Source organism: Seriola aureovittata, chromosome 5 (assembly GCF_021018895.1).
Source record: "Seriola aureovittata isolate HTS-2021-v1 ecotype China chromosome 5, ASM2101889v1, whole genome shotgun sequence".
In the NCBI taxonomy this organism is placed as follows: Eukaryota; Metazoa; Chordata; class Actinopteri; order Carangiformes; family Carangidae; genus Seriola; species Seriola aureovittata.
Genome location: NC_079368.1, coordinates 1978363 through 1996285, shown reverse-complemented (window position 1 = coordinate 1996285; position 17923 = coordinate 1978363). Strand labels below are relative to the sequence as shown.

The window sequence follows — 17923 nt, the reverse complement described above, 5'->3', positions numbered from 1 at the left end:
ATAATGAAATCATGACCCTTTGGTCATATTTATATATAAATATATATGTATATGTGTGTGTGTATATATATATACAAACACACACATATATACATATGTGCGTGTGTGACATAGATATATATACATATATGTGTATATATATATATATATATATATATATATATATATATAGATCCAGCATCGCTGCTGGATCTTCCCCTGTTGAAGAGGGTTAATCATATCATTAGTGAGTAAGTGGTGAATGTGTCGGGTGGGGGTGATGTGGTGGATGTGTCCGGCCAGTGGGCGGAGTGCTGCTCCCTGCGGCCACCCCTCTCTGTCGGTCCGCGATGGAGCTCCGGACTCAGCAGATGGGAGTCTGACTTCGGCTCCGTCGTCGTGCTTTGTCTTTACTCATGTGGCGACTTTTCCTCCGTACTGTCTGTTCGTAAAGGTACCGGTACCGGATTTGAAGTAGTCCAGTACTCAGAGCCTCATCATGTGTTTCCTGTTGGAGAGGAATATTTTCAGACTGAGGTGGGATTAATGGAGAGGCAGACCTGAGGAGTGATTCCTGAAGCTGCTCATACACAGACTGAAGGTTTCCCACTTTACTGGATCTGTTGAGTCAGTTTCGCTGTTTATTGTTAGTAGGCCTGTTATTTCTTTTATTCCTTACACTTACTGGAGAAATGTTCTCATTACATTTAGGTTCTTGTGGAACTGTGCGAGACGTTTGCATGGAGCCGCTCAGAGACAACTTCAGAGAGCAAGGTAATGAGACCAGAACCAGCTACCTGTGTAACTCTGTATTTTATTTTACCTGCCTCCTAAACAGAAAAAACACCTGAAGTTCAAATGAATTTATGACGTAAATTATTGAAGGAAAAGAAAGGTTTACCTTCTAGTGCACTTAGATCAAGAATTCCATGCACCTTAAAATTGTAAAGATAACTTTAAAAAGTGTATTAAACTTATTATTATCTCCACATTTTTATCCTTTTGTTTCCAGAATGAGAATAAGATGTGCTCACTACTTACATAGATTGAGACACAGGTGCTTCCTGTTTGCTCTGTCTCTGCTGGTGGTCTGTCTGCTCAAGCTGGTCTACATTAAAGTGACAGTGAGGGACAGCGTCTACATTGAGCCCTATGGTATCACTGTCAGCATATCCAGAATCCACAACCGCAGGTATGACGTCAACTGCACTGCAATATATGAGCTGGATCCTGTGGAGATCGGCAAAGCTCTGGAGATAAAACAGAAAGTCATTATAGACGTGGATGATGATAGCACTGTGAGTCTGACCTCAGACTGTCAAACATTTATCAAAACGAGGGCCTACAATGAGGTCCCAGTGTCGGACACAGAGAGGAACTTCCCGCTGGCTTACTCTTTGGTGGTGCATAAGAACGCACCCATGGTGGAGCGTATTCTTCATGCCATCTACTCACCTCATAACATCTACTGCATTCACTATGATCAGAAGGCCTCTCCACTGTTTATAAAGGCTGTGAAAAACCTGGCTCACTGTACTCCAAATGTGTTTATTGCCTCAAAACTGGAGTCTGTGGAATACGCCCACATCAGCAGGCTTAATGCCGACCTCAACTGCCTCTCTGACCTGCTTAGGTCGGAGGTCAAGTGGAAGTACGTCATCAACCTGTGCGGCCAGGACTTTCCTCTCAAGTCAAACTATGAACTGGTGATGGAGCTGAAGCAGCTGAATGGCAGTAACATGCTGGAGTCCAGTCGACCCAGTGAACTGAAGAAGCAGCGTTTCCGTTTCCAGCACGAGCTGAAGAACGTGCCTTATGAGTACCGTCGTATTCCCGTCAAAACCACGGTGGCCAAAGATGTTCCTCCTCACGGTATCGAGATGTTCATCGGAAGTGCGTATTTTGTCCTGTCAAGAGATTTTGTGAATTACATCAGCAGCAGCCAGGTGACGAAGGACTTCCTGATATGGTCTGCTGACACATACTCACCAGATGAACACTTCTGGGCCACGCTTGTCAGGGTCGCTGGGGTTCCAGGACACATCCCCAGGTCCGCGGCGGATGTTACAGATCTGAAGAGCAAGACACGACTGGTGAAGTGGAACTACTTGGAAGGAAACCTTTACCCAGCATGCACAGGTACACACATGCGGAGTGTTTGCATCTATGGAGCTGCTGAACTTCGCTGGCTCCTTAACTATGGCCACTGGTTTGCTAACAAGTTCGATCCCAAAGTGGACCCGATCCTGATCAAGTGCTTGGAGGAGAAGCTGATGGAAAAACGCCAGTATGTGCAAACATGATAGTGAAGAGGAGAGAGTGGTTTCAGTATTTATTATGTGATTAGAAATTAAAAGTAACAAAGTTTGACTCAATCACCATCAGTTTTGGGATCATGTGAGTATTTTCCTTCTGTTGGTTTCACTGAAAAATATTGAACTTGTTCGTGGCCACATTTGTCTGATGGCTTTTTATTACTGTGCAGATTAAGATTTCTCAAGCAAACACATGAAAGATCATGGGTCATAAAATGTGGATTTCTATACTTAATGCTGTATAGAGGCATCATCTGAACCTCCCAGAATGCATCTGTAATTTAACATTGTGAAAAAGACCATTCTTGGAACTCACTTGATGTATTTTACTTTTGTTAACTATTTCTAAAAAATTGATTGCTGGACTTTTACCTGTAATTCATTATGTTTATGTAGTGGTGAAGGGATTTCAATCCTCTCTCCAACTCTGCTGGATCATATCATCCTGCTGTAGCGGGACGCTGAACTCGCTCAGCAGGGAGTCTTCATTCATTCCAGTCAAGGTCAGGCTGTAGCTTCCAGTGACAACACATTTCATCAGTAACACAAGCAGGTGAAAAAGTGCCTATGACTAAAATACAATGGGTCATTTCAGGAAGTGCTTTTCTTAAAGGAAGTGCCACGTGATATATAATCATGTAATTACAGTGAGAGAGCAGTACTCTTACAGTGAGATTAGAAATACCAAAGATCCATGTTGTTGTCATGTGTTCTGTAAAGTAAATGTTCCACCAATGTTTTTCTTTTTTATTGAAGAAAACACTTGATTTGACAACAGTTTAGAATGAAATGTTTCAGGGGAAAGCTTTTGATCTCTGATGATTTATTTATTTCAAAATAAAACTATGATGCTTCTTATTGGTTGCATGTCCTGTAGTGGTGGTCACAGGTGATACCCTGTCACAATAATCCGCTGTAGTCCATCACATGTCTGAACGAGCTCTGGCTCATTAATAATAAATTACACACCCATTTATTTAAAGCATTATTTGACACCAGTGGTTGTTTATGCATGAATTAGCTGGTCCCTGTAGTCTATCTTATGTTCTCACAGTAAATGCACAAAGACGCTCATGATGTAAACAAGTAAGGCGTCATGTGATGCACATTATTACTGCATATTGACAGAGTGTTGGGGGTGATGTGCCAATGAAAGAATATATTCAGAGCATAGACTGTAAATAAAGATGGATGTAGCCTCTGTGACTTCACCCACAGGTTTCTGAAGAGCTGTTTTAGAAGCTCGGAGTGAGCTGCTTTACTGTCGCCATCTTGGCAGTGCCTGATTCCGCCAAACTCTCGGCTAATCCAAAAATGGGCGAAGAGGAGGGGCGGATGTGGAGCCATGACTTCGGTGCATGCCGGGTTGGGGCATACGCTCAGCCAACTGTCACTCAAAGAGGCCACACCCTCAATTATACAGGACTTTAAGTCTTCATAAAAAATTAAATGAGTGAGTTATATGAGGAATTCATCCCCGTGAGACCGAAACGGTTTTTGTACCAGGCTGTAAACATGTTTACATGCTTGGGGATTGACTCACTGCTGGAGACAGACACAACACACTCAGAGGTGTTGGAGTCAGCCGTAGTGATGGTAGTAGTTGTATAAAGACTTGACAAACAGACTTGATCACTCATTGTTTCCACGGCTCTAACAGTCTATAGCTGGTTGATCCCACACATTCAGAATCATTATAGCTTTGCCCATGTCATTAACAGACGGCTCACCATGTGCACAGCCCTGTGAAGTTTATATTTTAAAGGCTCATTATTACAGTTTTGTATAAGTTGACCAGGTTTCTGAAATCAAAACGGGGACAGTTTCAGTTAAGCGATCAATATATCATCAAAATACCCAATGTTTTAATCTATGACATAAAAAAGAGGGACAGTTCGGTATTTCATGTATTTTTACCATGGTAACTGTTGTACTGTGATAAACTGTGCTGAAGGCTGACTGATAAAACTAGGTCACTCTTCATACTCTTAATAGTTAAAGATTAACTTAAAAAGACTTAACTTTTTCTTCGACACCAGTCTTTCTTCACTTGTCCTCCTCACCTTGTCCTTCCTCCTTTCCGTCTCCTCCCTCCCTTTTTTCCTTCACAGGTGTGTCACATCAAGGGCCTGAAGTCCTCATCCTGTTTGCCTTTTTCTGTTTCTGGAGAGAAACATAACAAATATAACCCAGGGTCGTATACTGAGTCGTATACTCGCATACTGAGTCTTTCATAAGTGGGACTACTTCAGGTTGTATTGGCAGTATTTATATAGGCAGTATAATATAAAATAGTGTTAAAGTAACAGATATTCCTGTCTGGTTACTTCACACAAATTGATATCAGTGAGATCGACTTAATAACACAAACATTATTCCCTTGATGAAAGAGGATGAACTGCAACACTGTTGGATTAGACTGCACTAGTTTCACCTGTGGGGACCTAATTAACATTTATTACTTCCTCATACATCACCATTGTCATATCAGTTTACATTTGTCTCTAAAATGGCTCTGCAACGGTTTTATGAGGTATTAAATGTACCCAGTTTTTTATTCAGGTTAAAGGATATACACTGCAATTTGCTGGTTGTTTACAACGGGGCACCTTTAACACTATTCCAGTTGTATGGGACCAGTTTAATGGGCCCTGCTAGCTATGTAGATGTAAATCATGATATTATTCATGTACAGATCTTTTGGTTCCTCCTGCGTCTCATCCTAAGTTCATTTAACTGTGGAAAGTGGTGTTTTACTGATGACTGAACAGGACTGACATAAACTATATCAGATAGTGTGGGGAGGTGGAAGCTTGTGAGGCACCGTTACTCAGGGTGCTTAAGCTCTGACTCAGTCTGTCAGAATATACCACACAGGAAAAACACTTGGCTTAAAGACAGACTTGTGTTTTACACTTCCATTTGTCAGAGATGGAGAACATTATTCTAGAGGCAAATTTTCAGACATGTGAATGGTTCCCTCTTGATTTTACAAGTTCCTGTTATCCTTCTTTTTTTTTTAGCCTTTAGTGAAAACCTGTATTTTATTCTGCGGACTGCAGTGAAGGCTGCAGTTGATGAGCAGGTGCTCGGACAGGCTAAAACGGGATCAGGTCGTTGTACGACACAAAGGATGTGGTGCAGCAGTAGTGTAGCAGCAGGTGGAGGCTGCATAGAATCAGCTTGTGTTGCTGTCTGCCTGACTGGCTGTAAATACTTTAATCAGCCGTTATCTCTCACAGGAAGACTTTAAAGGACTTAGCTGACTTCATTATGAAAAGGCTTCAGCATTTATGAATCCTCGGTACATACATACATAATACAAATACACATACAGTGAAATTAATATTAATTTATTGGGTAAATGGCTGTGATGTTCCTTGATGTGTTATGATTACACAATGTGTTGTTTCAGATTTTACAGTATTCCCTCCAGACGCAGGTCACAGGCAGTGACGGTTAAAGGGATAATGTTTACTGGTCGTGAGGAGGTCTATCAACCTGTGTTAACATGTGTATAATGTTTGTCAGTTTAGGGACAGAAAGCCTGCAGGATGTGGGTGTTTACCAGGATAAAGGATCTACTGAAAATACACAAGTAGCATCAACATGTCTGTCTGTTTAAGGAAATAGCTTTTCAACTGAACACAAGCTTCTGTACAGCTACTAATAAACCTCATGGTGAGTGTTTGTCAACTCACTGATGATATATTTTCTAATTTCCCCATTTCTTCATTATGAAATGCGTCACTACAAAACCCTGTACAGATCTGTTACAGCACAGCGCCCTGAGGTGGAGAGTCAATGCTCTTTTTTAACAGAAGGTATCATTGGAGTGGATAAACAGTGGCTAGTCACCAGTGGCCTCATTTTGGTCCTCCTCTCCTATACTGGCCTGCTCCTCACAATAAACTCAATTCATGGCTGCTCTGCAGAGCAGAAGGGTTGTGGAGGACAGGAGAAATCTGAATACGAAACCTCTGCCCCCTCCTACGTGTCTGTCTGTCTGCAGGTATACAATGGACAATAAGCATCATTCTTTCTCTGTGCTCTGGTATTTTGGACACAGTCCAAGGTGAGCTGTTTATTTTTTCTTTTACCCAGGCTCATTAAGATCTCTTTTCCAAAAGAGTTGCTGTGTCATCTTCCAGGTCTGTGAATTTATGACTCTGTTTCAGCATGAGCCAACTAATACTTCCTGGACATTTTCATTTAATTTGTGATTTGCTTTGTAGCAGTTTTTGGCTTTAAAAATCAAGATGTCCAGAGCAACCTTCCCCACCCAGAGTAATGACATTATGGCTCACTCTTCCAAGATTGTTATGCGAAGATGAGATCATTGACCAAATGCCCAGTGGACTTCAGCCAGTTGGCCGACTTTCCAGTTCCAACAGATTTCGACCAGTGTATCACATCTACAGGACTTTCCTTCACAGTCCTTATTCCTGCCGGGTCAGTACACAGCTCACATGTTTTCACTTTTAAAAAACCTGTAAAATCACCACAGCTATTTGGTCGTCATCTCAGTACTCAGTGTGTTTCAAATGCTCATATGTTCATACAGTAGCTTCATCTCAGGTCTCAGTCTGTTACAGCTCCCACCACCTCTCTTCCACATCACTGCTGGGTTCCCAGGAATGTCACTCAAAAACATCCTGTATAAATTAAACACTGGGCTCATTTCCACCTCTTTATCCTCCCTAAATGTGTGTAAACGTATGACAAAATACATCATTCGTATTTTGAGAGTTTCACAATGACACATTTTCTGATCTGATATAAACTGTCATTATACTGAACCTATTGTGCATCATTTTCCATTTTTCAGAAGTGGAACAAATAACTTTGGGTCATGTTTGTGGACATATCAAACACCTCTGTGTGGTTCCCATGGCAGCCAGTGACTGATATCAGTGCCCTGCCGCAGGTTTGACTTCCTGTGATCTGACTTGGTTAGAGTTAGGGAAGGATTGTGTTTGTAGCCTTCTTTGCTTCTGATAGACAGACAAAACTGCTGCAACCATTTGAGGGAAATCTTTATTCAGCCATGTTTTTAAATGAATCCATTTTTAAAAAAAAAATGTTCAGGTTTTTACATTTTTTAGGTCACTACAGGGAATAGAGGAGGGGACCAGGACGATTAACACATTTCTCTGTTACTCAGAGACAGTTTGGACTAGACCAACCAAACTATTACATATTGCCCTTACATCTCTCTGCTAATTACCCATACCATTTAAAGATGATTACATTTTACATATCTTTCACAATATTCATTTGAATGGGGACATGACATGGGGACAGTTGCAACACAGATCAGGGACGGTCGCAACATATTGAAAATATGTTAAATTTTATAAATCAACTTTCGATTTTTGTTGCAATAAGCACAGTATTCTGAAAATATACATTGTTTTACAACAATATATTACATGTATGTAAAATGCTATCATTTATTTATGCAATAATATTATAGTAGCCTATCATTTATTTATTTATGTAATAATACAGTTATTGAGTTTTGTTTTGTGTAGAACACAGAACCTACCTTGAGGCAAAAATGGGCACAATTTATTTATTTTATTGCTCATAATAAACAGAACAGGCAAATATATCATAAGACCACGAGAGGCTAATCAAATAATTCACAAAATAACTTGTTTGTATTTTCTTATACATTAAAATTATTGGTGCATCTGTTGTGCTATGGGACAGAATTAGCTGCAGATATTTCCTATTTTGAACTAAAAATGTTGAAAAATACTGTTGTGTGGTCTGTTGTGATTCGGCTGCTTAGCTTGAGGACAGTTACAATAACTTGTTGCAACCATCTCCATCCTGTCAGCCACGACAGAACGTCATGTGCTTGAGAGAGGCGTGAAAACATCTTCCAAGCTGTTCTCTGCTTTTCTACCCCCCAGTCCTGATATAACGCTTTAACCTTACCTAAGACACGCCTGTAGCTGCCAGTAGCCAACAAGATGGATTCTCACTTGAGAGAAAGCCAGCTGCCTTACAAGGTTAACAACATCAGATCCTTTGTTGGACAGAACGCTGTTCTTAGATCAGATGTGAGGAGAGACATCACCTCCACTTCAGTAACTGATCTCTGTTTTTAGCTTTAACTGGTCAGACACATCACTGCAGTGTACAAACAGTTCTGACAGACTTAAAAGTGGGGATGACAAACACAAATGACATAATGATATTCAGCTATAGAGAACTGAAGTCCACCTCCTAAGAGGTCAGGCCCGGTCAAAGTTTCTGGTGTATCTACATCCAGACTCTGTCATCAGCCCTGCCCAGTTCCTGTGTTGACGGCGCCTCATACTCGATAGACTTGGAGCACCTCTGGGTGAACAAACTGTCTTTGTTCCTGTGGAGTAAACCAGGAACAGCAGGATTATGACTCCAGGGATGGGTGGGGGATGGGAAGGTGGTAAGTCCGCCTTCTCTACCTGTGAATGTCTGGTCAGTAGTAGTAGTTGTTTATTTGAGATAAGGCATGCCCTGCAAACCTGAACCAGAACCAGAACTTTCTCAATGTGTCGTGGCTTCATGGATTCAGCATAAAAATAAAAAAATAGCGTGTGGACGTTCGGTGTGAGGCATGTCTTAGAGTCTGTCTTTCCTACAGCATTATGCAGAGGTGAATAAAATATGTTGAGACATTCCTGGGAGGCAGTTTGTTACCATCACTTTTCACGATTTTCCTTTTTCCCTCTTTCTCCTTCTGTCCCTCACTCTGTTGCCACACCACTCTGACCTCAATGCAATATCTGCTTGAGCACACAACCTAAGCAAACAAACAATCATGATTTTGAGATTGTATACTAGAAGTGAGTTTCAGTTTCAAAAGTAAACACGAAATGTTATCCTTTACATCTGCCTCCTCTGTCATTTTCAATTCTTTTAATAAAATGAGTCTAACTAACTTTTTCTCTCACTCACTGCAGACCACTCAGTCTTTGCTCAATCGTGGAACAGATATGGACCTCTTGTTTCTTGAAAAGCAGCTTTATAACTGATGGCTAATGGAAAAAAATACCCATGGAGCACAGTCCTCTGAGCATAATGGAGGCCTTGTCTGAGCAGACAGCCACTGGTTCCAACCAACACTTCACTACATGAGGGAATTGCCTGGAATAACTGAGAGTACTGTATGTGATAACTTTCTCACACTCTCTCGGCTGCTGAGCAGTGAGAGACGAATAACCTGCTTTCATAAAAGATTTTATTCATACCAAACACTAAGAAATAACTAATTCAAATGGTAAATGGACAGCACTTATTGACCACACAAGCCACATTCATCCATTCACACACACACACACACACACACATTCATACAAGCACTTTTTTTTCTACACATAAACCTCTTTTCCACCATAGCACACACTCACATGCTGGTGTTTGGGCTCAGTATCTGACCCACCTTGAATGTGAAGCCAGAAATTGAATCACAGACTGTCTGCTTAGTGAAGGTGTGTTTTATCTCCTGATCCAGAGCAAGGTTACTTGACTACTATGAGTCAGATTGAGGAATTAACTCTGGCTACTGCGGTCCACAAAAGCTTACGTTTTTTATATTTGGTGACCTTCTGACCTTTGATGAAATGAAGAAAGGCTGGGGTATGCGTCCGTCTTGTGTTGTTGTTGTTGTTGTTGTTGTAGTTGTGTGACTGTCCTTGAAGGTGGTGTGAAAAGGCTGCTGTCACAGATAGTGGTGAGACACAATAATCATTTGATTTGGGATAACTTTCAGAATCATAGTGTTGCACTCATTTATACACAAATAGAAGGTGTGAAGAATGGAAAAGACAGAGTGACAGATCAGTTAGAATCCTGTTACCTCCTCACACCCGGGCTATAACCACATGAATCTGTTTGAATTGTTCATTTCAGAAAGTTCAAAAGCTCCTTCCTCCTGGACGAAATAACCGTTTTCACACAGCGGTCATTTTCCTCTGATGTCATGCTGAGGGTGGGAAGCCTCTTTAAGCAACTTTAATGTCTCTTTCTGTGGCAGAAAAGCGAATTGGTCGAAAAACTTTCATTCAACCAAATTGATAAATGGGCTGAAGGATTTGAAAGGATCCCCAAAAGGATTTTTTAAAAAAAAGGAATCAGCAACTGGATTGAATCTTCCATCCACAATGTTGAAGGTAATTCATTTTGCAATTAACATAAATGTCAGTGTTAACGCTTCTAAAGTTGTCAGGTGACAAATCAGTGACAAATCAATTCAAAGAAAACGTTAAACATTAACTAATGTTATATAGTTTAATGATCAACCTGCATTTATAGCACAGTTATATGACAGCAGAGCAAGTGTATCACTGCTAACTTCACCTTTCATTGTTTTTTTGTTATGAAATGAATTAGCGCTATTCTACACGTTTCAAGGTAACGACAGAGTCGGGAGGCAAGTGACATGTCACAGACAGTTTTGTTTTAGATTTCAGTCAAAGTTGAGGGTAGCAGTACGTCCACTGTCAGGGCAAAGGCACAACGTAGTATGACAGAGTTTGAAAAGTAAAAAGAGGAAGGAAATTAGCTCTAGAGACCAAAACTGTTTTTTGTACCAGGCTGTAAACATGTTTATTTCTGCTGTAAAGTTGGACATTTTAACATGGGAGTCTATGTGGACTGACTCACTGTTGGAGCCAGACTCAAGCAGCCATTCGAAGAAGTGCAATTTTTGGTAATTCCATGTTGGCTTAATTTTTCAGTGTTGGAGCTTGCCGCTTGAAATGTGTCTGTATGTGGACGTGTCTGTCAGGCATCCCAACCAACGGCCAAACCTTATCTAACTGGAAATCAGATTCAATGTTGAGTAACAGAGATTCTTCTCTGTCCGGATGTTTGAGCTCCTCACCCAGTTCCTGAGAGTGAACTTGAACATTCTGGGGAGGAAACTCATTTGCAATTGGATTTTACTTCAAAGAAGTGGACTTCCATACAGTTTGTGGACTCAGAAGAGGGAAGCAGGAATTGGATTCTGACTTCATGCTAGATGAATTCAAAAGCGCCACTTGCCTTTTTCCTAACGGCAAAGCTTGTGGCCCTGTTGGGTTTGGCATAGAATTTTACGAGGCCCACATAGACATCATTGCCCCCCTTTTACTTTGTATGGTAAACTGCTCTGTGAGAGATGGCATTTTCCTCACACTTTGTATGATGCTCATATCTGTCTTCTCCTGAAAAAAGACAGGGACGACAGTAATGTTACATCTTATCGCTCTTTAAGCTAAATAGTGACCAAAAGATGATTGCAAAAGACCTGACAAACTGATTAAGCAAACATTGGCACATTAATCCACCCTGATCAAAAGGTTTAATTCCAGATAGATTCTCTTTCTCTAATAGTAATTTCTGCAGATGCACAGGGGGGCTTTGACCAAATCGAGTGGAGGGAAATGTTTGCTACTCTTGAAAATTTGATTTGATCTATTTTTAAATTAATTTGTTTTATTTGACAAATTTATGAGTGTTAAGAATGCTTTATGCTTGTCCCAAATCCTCTGTTTTAACTAACCACAATAGGTCTCCCCAGTTTTTGCTACACCATGGAACTAGGTAGTGTTGCTGCCTTTCCCCTATGCTCCTTGCCCTGGCTCTTCAGCCTTGGGCAATTTCTATTAGAGACAAGGTGTGGCATATCTGAATGTACCTTGCTCTTTACGCAGATGATGTGATCTTGACCCTGTCAGATGTAAGGACGTCCCTCTCTCCCATACTCAATCTGATAAACACCTTTGGGCAGCTTTCAGGGTTTACTATTAACTGGGATAAAAGTCTGTTCATGCCTTTGTCGGATGGCCTTGACCCTAGTTTTTCTGCTGAGCTATACTTCAGAATTGCCACTGATCATTTTAGGTATTTGGGGATTAATATTACCAGAAAGCTTCTGTTTAAACTTACTGGAATTGATTGGCAAGCTCAAAATTATGATACTACTAGTACTCCCTAAATTTATTCAACCTTCAAAATATAACCATTTTCTCACATCTTCATCCTTTAAGAAGTAGACTCGATCATTATGCCATTTATCTGAGCTAATAAGTCTTGCTGTATCTCTAAGGCGCACCTACCGAAGCCCACAGTTAAAGGGCAGCCTGGGCCTCGTTGTTTTTCGACATTATTACTGGGCTTGTAATGTCAGAGCATGAGTTTTCTGGAATCATGCTTCAGCTATGGCTGGGCAGAAGAGTAATCTCCATTCCAGGTGGCCTTTGCACAACGCAAACCCCTCTTTTAAGCCAGGCTGTTGCCATTAAATTCACTTATTCTATCTATATAATACCACTTTTAACACACTTAAAAATGTACTACTTAACAGCCATAGTTCGTTCGTGGATGTTTATAATACTGAATTTGCGCCATGTACCTTTTGTCTTTGCCAGAATTGTCTAGCCTTAAAGATGGGTCAGTATTAAAGTTATAAGATCTAATGGGTTACATGTATCACACACAGTCATGTAAATGATCTTGCTGTCGGGCTGATGGGAACCTCCAACAAACTGGTCATAACACTCCATAGTGGGATATACAGACTATTAGCAGTCTTTTCCAAAGGAAAGATTGAATTAAGCACATTGGGCCTCATTGTTCGTATGCGCAGATTTGATCTTAAGCCTCTGGAAACATGCTTTTAGGTGTAAATGCATAATTGAGTGACTCATCAAGCATCCACAAAGATCTGAAATGTTCAGAATTATTAGAAAACTCAGTTCAAAAGCAGATCATTTTGCTGTTTAGATCATTTCTGAGACCACAGTCACATAAGGGGTTGGGTACGGAAGATTGGATTTCCATGTTTTTTCCTAATACAGCACCAACGTTTACAGCATTAATCATCCCTACAATAATAAAATAAAAAATAAAAATAACAGTTTGTTAATATGTAGATTAATTAACATCAGACCTTATGTCCTTATTGACAAGACCCTTAGAACTGGTTAACAGTTCTGTCTTATATCTTCCTCTCAGCTGCTGCTGGTCAGACTGACTGCTGCATGTACTGCTGAACTCATTTTGAGATACTAAGCTAATTAGACTAAATTGTTACATGCAATGAGCTTGTTCATGACACTTCACTGTTAGCACAATGAGCTCTGTATAGCTGTGAAATATAGCGGATAGGGGAGCGTGAGTTGACTGCTGTCAAAGACATCGTATTTAAAGGTCCCCTCCAGACGTGGTTTAAGATTTATATAAAATAGTCTACTTTGAATAATTGTCTGTGTCTGAGAGGGTTTTTCCAGAAAAAAAAATCATCATCTAATGGTTTTCCCCTATTAAAAATTCCAGAATCTATTAATATGCAAATATTTTTAATTTAAAAAGTTTAACTGCTGGACACAAGATGTCTCCTTCTTCCCTGTAAAGTCCATTCTCAGTGTTTGTGCACTGGAGGCTTCAAGTTTCTACATCACACCTGTGTAAATTGAATATTGGACAGAGGCAGATTAATGTCTTAATTTTTGCCTTGTAGTGTCAAACTGTACAAACACCCTTCTGCACAGCGAAGCTCAAACATCCAACTGTAGGAACAAGAGGAAAAACATATTTTTGAGTGAAGGGGGAAGTTTCTGTTTTGCTTGTTCAACAGTTGTTTGATCTTCTTTACTGTTGGATTTTGTTGCACTTAAGGCAGCGAGCAGTCATCAACTTGACTAAAGTCTGTTTTGCTCTCTGCTGTGGACACTCTGCTCTGCTGTCCACAGCAAAGAACAAAATGGATATACCTTATTCTAAAGAGATGGAGAGGCGAAACTCCCATTCTCTCCCCACTAGCTAGTCAGCTGCTGGAAGCGGACACAATGTGCATGGTTTAGATTTGTCTTGATTATTATGTTCAATATGAAATTTCAGCAGTGGAGTTCATCATTTAGGGGTCTATTCCAGAAAGCAGGTTTAACAAACTCTGACTGGAACCCTGAACTCTGGGTTGATGAACCCTGAGACGGGAAATTTTTCAGCTCCAGAACAGCTGATCTGAGTCAGTTCAATCAACTCTGAGTATGTTCACCTGAGTTAACCGTGTGCACGAGGAATATAAAAAGCCATCAATCAATGGATCTCTGATTCAACGATTCACCATGGCAACAGGTAGAGCAGAGCCTCCATTTTAATCCAGTGGAGCCAGAAAGATTCATGTGTGACATTAAAGCACATTTACCTTTTAAAAACAGCAGCAGCAGTGAAAGAGTCAATTAGTTCAAAGTGTTAGAGTTTATTCAGCGTCGTCCACTAGACCACGTTCTTTATCACACTCTTATTTGTGGAACAGCTGGAACCTGCTGTTTGTTAGATTCAATGTTCACATGTAACCTGATGTGGAGCCAGTTCTGCTGCAGCAGAGGATGGAGATATAGATCACACAGATCAGACACAAGTTTATAGATATAGATGAAACAGATCAGACACACGTTTATAGATATAGATGAAACAGATCAGACACAAGTTTATAGATATAGATGAAAGAGATCAGACACAGGTTTATAGATATAGATGAAACAGATCAGACACAAGTTTATAGATCTATGATTGTAACCTCAGATTTAGATTTTGGTGCTTTTCAGTTGAAAAAGAGTCGAGGTTAAAGCTGAATGTAAATTTTCAGATGTCTACTTTACATTTAAAAATCTTGCTCAACAGCATGACTGTATTTCAGTGTTTTCAAAACCTGACATTTAAATTACATTTAGTGGAGTTTTTAAATGTTAAAGTATTTTCAGCTGCATTACTGTCATCCTCGCTCAGAAGTATCATCATCTACAGCGTAATATGACAGCTGTGATAGGACTGTCCATCAGTGCGACCAATCAGAACATGAGAAATAATTCTTCATAGACCAGAGTCATGTGTGTCTAAAGCTTTTTTTTTTACAGTGATGAATGTTTCGGTGCAGAGGAACTGATGCCAGTCTGACAGGCGTCTTAATGTCCACAGAGTCTCAGAGTTAGAAAGATTTGATGTGAGGATGAAGCCTCCATGTGTAACATATGAGATCTCTGTCTCTGTCCTCACACTGACTGACTGACCAGAAAAGAGCTCATGTTCATAAACACAGGTCTTGGGTAGCAAGACAACAAACTAACGACCAATCGGGATTTTAATCATTTCCCACATGAACTTCTTTACATGAATGTCTCCGATCTGCACTTTGACTTAGACAGTATGAAGAGGAAATGATTGGTGTCAGAAGCTTCTTAAATCGCAGCAGGAGGGTGGAGACGGACAGAAACTCAGGGTTTGTTGAAGAAAACCTGCCAGCGAGCAGGTTAGCTTCACAGAGTAAGTTACCATGGTAACTGACTCACAATTATAGGGATCACAGTTTATGGAACGGAAAACCCAGAGTTTCCCTCATCTCAGAGAAAAAACTCAGAGTTTTCATTAAATGTGCTCTCTGGAATAGACCCCTGGTGGTGCAGGGCAGCATGCATCTTATACAGTACTTTTTATTTCAATACACTGGAGCTGGCTCCCCTGAAAGAGACCAAAACTCAGAAACATATACGTATACATTCGGACGGTTCTCTTAAATTGCTATCTTCATATTTTTTAATGTGATCTGATGCTGAGACAAGGTGAAAAGGTGACAGGTTGGTGCTCCTACTGGAGGATGCACTTCTTCGAAAAGACCCAGAAGTTGCTGTAGGTTGTTTTGGAAATGCAGAATCACAGTGCACTGACTGTAAAGTATTAGCCTGTCACTGGAAGTGCTATTGTATAGGGCTGCTTAGTTTTACATTGATTATTGTTGATGTTAACAAGAACGTGTGCTGTGTGTGTTCACTATTGACTCATATAACCTTTATTTAAACATGGAGGGCTATTGAGAGCAAGCCCTCTTTTACAAGAACGCCCTGATTACAGAACAAAGAGATATAAAAACGTAGATATAAAAACAAGCAGGTGAGGGCGTACAATGACATCGCAGAAACCTAGGCCTCGATTTAGACAGGCAGCAGTTACATTGCACAAGACTTATATTCACATTTGTATTTACTGTTCTCTCAATGCAGGAAGAACTTGATGAAGTCGTGAATACATGAAATTCACCCAAAACAGACCAAGATCAAGTGGTAATACGGTGAAATGTCAGCCAATTGTGATGTACTCATTCCCTTTTAAACAACGCAAAGGATAGACTGAAACCTATTGCGATGGAGCAGGTCCCTTTGTGTATGGAGTGTACTCCAAAGGCCTGTTTCTGTGTGACGAAACTGTTTCTGAACTGGATAGTCTACCGATGGAGTAGAATGGATGGGATGCTCCAGCAGATCTGTACATCCTGTTAAGAGAGGAAACACTGTAAAAATATTTGCAATATTTGAAAGGAAAATATGCAGCCTACCACCAGTCACATAATTTGAGGGGTGTCTAATCTTGTAAGAACTCTATGGACAAGTTACTGCAGATAATTTAAGAATGTAAAGTAAGACAACTCTTCCAGATTAATACATTTTGGGTGCAAGCTGATGTGATGCAGCTGAATACTGTGTTCCGATTGATGCATCATTAAGCAAAAGTCATTGCAGTCCTTCTAAAAAACTGGGTTCTAGGTTGGGTTTAAAGGCTCCTAAGCTGTGAAAGGACTTCCTTAAAATGAGATGGTTAAAAACCACACATTACAGTAATGGAAGTCATTTTATTTTGTCCAAAATGTATCAATGAAAATTTTAGTCCTTGATTAGGCCCATGTTCCTCAGAAATGTTTGAGCCTTAGCAACATCATAATTTTCTTTCCCACTTTCCAAAAATACACTTTTGCGTCACTGTCTTTGTAAAGAGTAATCATAGTTACTATCAGACTTTCAGCAGAAGCGTTTCAGGTTTCATATTATTCCTTAACATCAAAATCTGTTATTTTCAGATAAATCCCTAGCTCTGTTTAATCAAATGTGGTCTGTTATCTATCTCAGAGAGGCTAAAGACTCTTTAAAACACAGTTTCTGTTTTGTGCCATGTTGGCATTTACAGTATCTAGCCCTATAGGTTATCAGTTTCAATCAATAGATACATAGGCCACACTGTCATTTCAATCTATGGGTTAAATCAAAATGAGAAAAACACCCAGAGGTTTATGCCAATCATGTCCATGCCAGTATAAAACAGCTTATCCTACTGGATCTATAGCTGCATGCTGGTAAAAAAAAAAAAAAAAGGTGGATCAGTGTAAAATGGCATAATCGAGGCTCTATGGAACATAAATTCGAGGATTGAATGGAGGAATACTTTATTCCAACAGTTTCTTGATCAAATACATCAGGCTATGAAAAATGTTGACAGCTCTGGGTTTGTGAATGTGAGCAAGTAACCAAATGTGTAGTAGCCTGTAGTGCCCCCTCCTGACAGGTGTAGGACACTGCCTGTGTAGAGTCACACTACTGTTGGCTGATGGATCCTCCTCAGTTCAGCTCAGGCTTCTCCCTGTCTTTAATGATACATGTTTAGGTGCCCTGCATCCCCTGTCAGACTATATATGCATATAGATACATATATTAAAAAAAAATTAATCTGGCTTCATCTGTTCATCTGAATGGTTCACTTCCCTTTTATCACAAGCTGCATTCCCTGATTTATTGCAGTTTTCCACAGATGTCCTCCCATCTGTG

General features: G+C 40.2%; 1 protein-coding gene across 1 annotated transcript; it reads left to right on the top strand.

Moving 5' to 3' along the window:
• The first annotated feature begins 315 nt into the window (after positions 1-315).
• LOC130169641 (beta-1,3-galactosyl-O-glycosyl-glycoprotein beta-1,6-N-acetylglucosaminyltransferase 4-like) lies at positions 316-3152 on the top strand. Its single transcript, XM_056376539.1, has 3 exons — positions 316-580; positions 691-753; positions 992-3152. The coding sequence occupies exon 3, from the start codon at positions 993-995 to the stop codon at positions 2280-2282; it is 1290 nt and encodes a 429-aa protein (XP_056232514.1). The 5' UTR covers positions 316-580; positions 691-753; position 992; the 3' UTR covers positions 2283-3152.
• The last annotated feature ends 14771 nt before the right edge of the window (positions 3153-17923 follow it).